A 6,135-nucleotide genomic window follows, 5' to 3' on the forward strand; every position below is an offset into this window, starting at 1 on the left:
ATTCCAAATGGTTTCATATGACACTTTTTGAAACTAAAATAACCTCTGAATTCAGTCTCACTCACAAGGGAGTAATTACTTGGTACTCTGACATTTCTGAATATAATGTAATGCTATTTACTTCAGGACTGAGTAATTTCTTGTAGTATAATTAGAAAAAGCTTTTCCTGCTCTTGCTAAATTGTATTATGTGAATTAAACTTGCTTTATAATGCATTTAAATAATTAGAGAAAAACTAGATAAAATATGAATTAAAATAACATCATCCACAGGAGCACTCATATGATTCAAAGCAGAAACCTCATTTGTCCACATTAGATTTGCTTGGAGGGTGAGTTTTCCCCCAGAAAATTGCTACATTCTGCTTTGTTTGGGTGCATCAATTCTGGTTATTAATATTCCTGTGAATAGTGAATTCCAGTAATTAGAGAATGGTGGAGATTTCACAAGGAATGACTAGTCTTAGCTAGAACATGTGCTGATAAAAACAAATGTGAAAAAGTATCTTTTAATATTTAGTATGTCCCGAAGATTTATATTGAAGTAACAACTATATAGGAAAGACTGTTTACAAAACCCTAGATATTTATATTATATTATATTATATTATATTTTCATATAAAAAGGTAGAATTGACAACATTCCAATGCTGGTGAAGAAAAAGTTGTCACAGTTTATTTAATATCTCTTCAAATATGTAAAAGTCAAGACACACTCAAGTAAGACTTGACTACAAGTTATTACCCATGAAGTTTTCTAGGCAATAATACAGAAGCCATTATCACTTATTTCTTTTGGGGCAGGCAGGAAGTATCTCAAAATCACTAAAAACTGGTAGCCTTTTCCCACATAATCAGTTACCAAAAATATATAACATGTTACCAAAAATATATCACATAAAGTAAAAATAATCATCAGTGTATACTATATGTAGTGTTGTCTAACTTCCTGGACTCTTCAAATGCTCTAGAACAGTCTCCTTCAACTAGATGTCCTCCAGATTGGGAACTTTAGAATTGACAATCCTAACAGATCTGATGGGAACTTGTTAGACATTTTTTTCTAGAATCAGTGCTTTTAACACCAATATTTCTGGATTACACTAGAAACATCTTATAAACTGTGCTTGATTTATAACAAAAGTGCTCGATTTATAACAAATGCTATTGACAATGTTTACACTGAAGCAACTTTCATTGTGTTTTATGGGGACTGCTCCAAGGTAAGCTTATGAGATCTGTCTCATATACTACCTCTATTTGTGAAATAACCAATTTTATCAAAACTGTTATAAATCTTCTGATCTGCCCTCAGTTGTGTATGTTAATATGCCAATAAATATTTAATCACTTCCTTTAACTGCAAATTGTGAGCTTCTTCAAGGTTTAGCTAGTTTGCAATGAGTTATTTAAATATGCAGCACTGGAAAGTATGTAATATTCTTAGATGTACTGGAAATGTGTTTCCATAAATAAGATGCAGCTTCCAGATTTCAAAATGCAAACACTGAACTTTTAAAAATTAAACATTAAATTAAAATTAATTAAAATGTAAAAGGAAATTAATTTACAAAAATGAAAGCATCACTTTGGGGGGAGAGGTGCAGTGGTTAATGACTTTGTAACCTGCAAATGCAGTTTATATTAATGCTTCAATGCAAATTAAGCCAATCAGATCCTATGACCTTGAACACCTTTAGACTCTATGGCTCAGTTTGGGAATGTCTTAGCAAACTGACAGTAACTACTCACTACATGCTAATATTTATCTCCACCAATGAAAACATTTTCTGTTCATGAAAAAATGTATGGTATTTTTATTCTAGGATATCTGAAATACAAATTGCTCAATACTGTATAGATACACAGGGTACCCGTTATAATGCTCTTCCTTCATGGAGGTAATGAGCATGGCTGGAATTCAATATGCTCTTATTTGAAAGTAAAACCATCTGAGATTAATTGGAGTTACATGCATGTAAATGTGCATGGAATTAGCTTACATGAGGGGGAAAACATATAATATCACTTGTGAAATAAAATTGCTTATTTTGTTGCAAATATAAACCACAGGTCAAAACATTACCTTAAGAAGAAAAAGAGCTATGCCTCTTAATCTTGAAATGAATCAAAATGAAAATCTTTCTTCAAAATCAGACCTAATCAGCTACTTTTTAAACCAAAATGTACTTTGACTTCTAAAAATACTACGGTTATTGCAAATCTTTATGGATGGAATTTAAAGTTTCTTGCTCTGTGTTTTTATAATATTTTCATTTTTAAAAGCTACCCTGTCTTTGTACATCAGATCTTTAACACAGCATCACCAAGGTTTAATATTTAGAGGTGACTGGAGACTTTATGGTCATGTGATCTGGAATGGATTAACAAATATACACTTATTGCCAAATAGCAGGCATTATGCCCCTCACTTTTACATTAAAAAATTAACTGCAAAGAGGTTAAATACAACTAGACCATGCAGACTGCTATATTCGGATATTAGAAGTAACAATACACCACCTCCAAGCAGTGAAAAAAAATGCATTAATGCAGTCTGCTTAGTTTCTATGAAATGTCCTTGAAAGATACAGATTCACACATGGAACATACCTGGATTTCCCTTGCATGGTATACAATAATCAGACCAAGCAGAATGATTGTAGAGAGACTAATAAGGCATTTGAGAGCTAATGAATACAGCGACTCCTGCAAGAGAAAAATAGATACTTTTATGTTGATTTTTTATTTTTTTATTTTTTTGTCCTTTGTTTGGAAGATTTCAGAGGGAAATAATGGCTACTTTAGTTCACAGGCTAGGTATTACTCTTTAAAAAAAAAAAAAAGTCTAACATGTAAACTTATGAGAACAAATGAATTCTTGAGGATCTGCCAAAGCATTGGGGAGTGATAGAGTTGTTCTCTCCTCCTTCCACATCAAACCTATTCTCACATTGAACAAAGCTAGGCAAATCTTTTTGACAATTGAGGCTCAGGACCCCAGCATCAAGGGGAGATTACCAGGAAATACCAGGGCTGGACTAGACTGCAAGGTTGAAAATACCCCAAGAAGTCAACAGCAAAACTCTTCTAAACTGTTGCCAAGAAAACTGCTTGGACATGTCCAAAAAGTTGAGCTCAACTCAAAAGAGACTTCATTTTACTAAAATTATGACTTCACAAAGGATGTAAAGACTTCAAAGCCACTCACTTAAACAGCTGACTTTCTCAAGGTTATTACTGTTATCTATGAACTATCCAATGTCTCTTCCAGCTTTGCAACACTGGCAGCAAAGAACGAATGTTCAGCATTCAGCTGTTGCTACTCTATTGAGAAGCTACAGTCCACCAATGTCTGTGTGCCAAATGCAGGGCATCTTAGTGGCAAAGCATCCCTCCTATTCATTCAGAATGTACGGAGGAACAAAAATGATGCAAAGCAGAGATTAGAAAAGATATTCCAAAGCTAACTTCTGTTGGGTGTACAAATCAGCAAGTTCCTGAGTTACTCTTTGTGCAATGTAATGTGCAGAAGTACATCACACCTTTGCATCTGTGATGCAGAAGTACATCACACCTTTGCTGTAAAACAAACAAGCATGGCTGGGTTGGCATTTGTACATATCTGCAGAGGAGGAAAAGTTACAACAGCTACCCATCAAAGCAATCCAGAAACGTTGCCCTGAAGATAATTTCCACAACAAAAAGTTGACAACTGAAGCCACATCACTGACAGCTCGTTATGCTGGAAAGGTCCCACTGTAGACCCGCCTAGAATGCAGACTCAGGAACATCACTCCTATGGCCATAGCATTAAGAAGCTATGATTAGGCTTCCTTTTCCAGAACTGGAATGTTTGGCTACATCTGGGAAGGGGCTTGTTAATAGTTAATACCCCTCATGGGGCTCACTCAGTAAGTCATGGATTCAGGATTAAGGTCTGAAGCTGGGGGACAGAGGGATAAAGGAGGGTGAAATACCTAAAGCAAGTGAAGGAGAAGGGATCAAATAGGTAGGGGTGATGCGAAAAGCAGCGAAACAAAGGAAGGGAAGGGGAAGGGGAAGGGGAAGGGGAAAAGATGCCATTAGAAATGTGAGGGGAAAGTATAATAGAGGAAAGGGGAGAAGGAACGCGGCGGGTGACCGCGGGGGGCGGACAAAAACGCTACCTTGGTGTAGGCGCCCCAAGACAGCTCGGTTTCGATCACCATCACTACGATCCCGAACATGCCGAAGATCAGCGCGTAGTCGCTCAGCCGCTTCCGCTTCTCGAAGAGCGCGCGGCGATGTCCCAACTTGTAGCCGATGTTCTGGTTCTTCTTCTTGCTGGTCTTGCCGCCGCTGTTGGTCTGGCTGCCGCCGCCGCCGGCAGATCCGTAGAGCGCTAAGTTGTTGGAGTTGTTGTGCTCGGGCTTGGACACCACGATCTCGGGGCCGGCCGCGGCGGCTGAAGCGGTGGGGCTGGAGTGCGGCGGCGGCAGCGGCTGGGGCTGCAGCGGCTGCGCCTCGGAGTCCAGCTCGTGGAGGTTCCTGCGGGACGAGCTCAGGTTGCTGAGAGGGCGCATGACGCCGCCGTTGTACCTGCAGCTGCTCATGGCTATTTCCGTGAAAGGGTTGCTCTCACGGCGCTGCTGCTGCTGCTGCTGCTGCTGCTGGGGTTGGTAGTGGTGGCTGCTGCTGCCGGTACTGCTGTTGGGGCTGCCCGCCGGTTGGGGCGGCGGCTGCTGGTGCACGCTGTGGCAGGGGTGAGAGTGGGAGTGGTGGTGCTGGTGGGGCTGGGAATAGTGGTGCGGCTGCCTGAACGAACTGGCATGGCTGGAAGGGGTCAGCTCGCTCACGTTGAGCTGGCTGCCCTGGCGGGAGGAAGCCGCGGAGCAAGAGAGCGGCGAGGAGCGAGTCCGGAAGGCGACCGACAGGGGCGACGAAGTGCGGAGGAGCAGCGGCAGGTTATCGCCCGTTGCAGCCGCAGCCCCGTAGTAAGCACAGCTGTTGCACTGGAAGCACGGGCTAGACTGCTGCTTTGGCTGCCTGTCTTCACTGTGCTGCTGCTGGTAATGCGGGTGTGGGCGCTGCTGCTGCTGCTGCTGCTGCTGCTCTGAGCAGAAGCTCGGCTGGAACTGCAATGGGGTTTCCATGTCAGAGCTGTTAAAGCTGCAGGAAGACCAGACGGCGGTGCACCCTGCGCAATGCGTTATGGTCGGCAGAGGGGAGTCCTGTTGCCGCCACGACGGGCCCATCCCGGCTCCCGTAGAATCCAGGCGACGAGTCCGATTGGTCGGGCGAACCAAAACAACGGGCATCACGTCACCTGGAAGGGGGGGAAAAGCTGCAGCGTGAGAAGAACACCGCGCGGGGAGGGGAGCCAAGAAAATCCCAGGAGTGGCGTTTGCTGCTGCTGGTGCTAGTGACAGCTATCAAAGTGGGCGCGCGCAGCTTCTCTTCCCTCCTTCACTTCCCCACTACTGGGGGGAATTCCTCCCTGCCGGGGGGGGGATTCCACCTGCCACCATCAGACACCCCCCCTCAGTGACAGTCCGGGAGGGAGGAGGGGAGCTATCACCAGTACCATCCGCTGTTGATGCAAGAGCTGCTCAGACAGGTAAGGGTGATTCCTCTCCTCCCTCTATCTGGATTCCTCCAGAGCCCGTTGAATCAGGGCTTCACCTCTGAATAATTGCTCGGCAGCCCAGAAACGGCTTTCACTATTATATACTACCTCCCCCACCAGGAGAAAAAGGGTGGTGGTCTGTCCCATTCGTTCTCCTCACCCCCTCCCCCCGCCACCCCGGAAAAGACTATTTTTGGGGGGTTGAAGGACAAAGGAGGGAGATCTGCAGTAATTTATATGCCATGTACGCAAGCCTTTGTACAAACTTCCAGTGGAGAATTCCACAACGGTTCTAAATTGCTCCCGTCTCCACGGAATCCGGATCCCACCTTGGGTGGGGAGGCGAACTGAACTGGCAAAACCGGGCATACCGTTTGGAGAGCGGGGGGGGGGGCTGTAGGTCGTCCCTATATTGTAATGGGAGGGGGCTCCCCTCAGAGAAAAGAAAAGGACGCGGGGCGTTTGGATGTTCGGGTGGCAATTTTCAGAGCTCCCACTCTGCAATTTTGCTGGGAAAGCCCAGGGAT

The 6,135-nt window shown here is 43.7% G+C and overlaps 1 protein-coding gene across 1 annotated transcript in view; it reads right to left on the reverse strand.

The window, feature by feature from the left end:
• KCNN2 (potassium calcium-activated channel subfamily N member 2) overlaps positions 1 to 5,300 on the reverse strand; it is an 80,228-nt gene extending 74,928 nt beyond the window's left edge. Inside the window, exons 1-2 of the mRNA XM_063295328.1 lie at positions 4,170 to 5,300; positions 2,614 to 2,709 (exon numbers count right to left, since the gene is read on the reverse strand). Of these exons, the coding sequence (XP_063151398.1) occupies positions 2,614 to 2,709; positions 4,170 to 5,300 (1,227 nt within the window). The remainder of the gene's footprint in view (positions 1 to 2,613; positions 2,710 to 4,169) is intronic.
• Positions 5,301 to 6,135: the final 835 nt, after the last annotated feature.

The sequence above is a fragment of the Candoia aspera genome, chromosome 2, assembly GCF_035149785.1.
Source record: "Candoia aspera isolate rCanAsp1 chromosome 2, rCanAsp1.hap2, whole genome shotgun sequence".
Taxonomy (NCBI): domain Eukaryota; kingdom Metazoa; phylum Chordata; class Lepidosauria; order Squamata; family Boidae; genus Candoia; species Candoia aspera.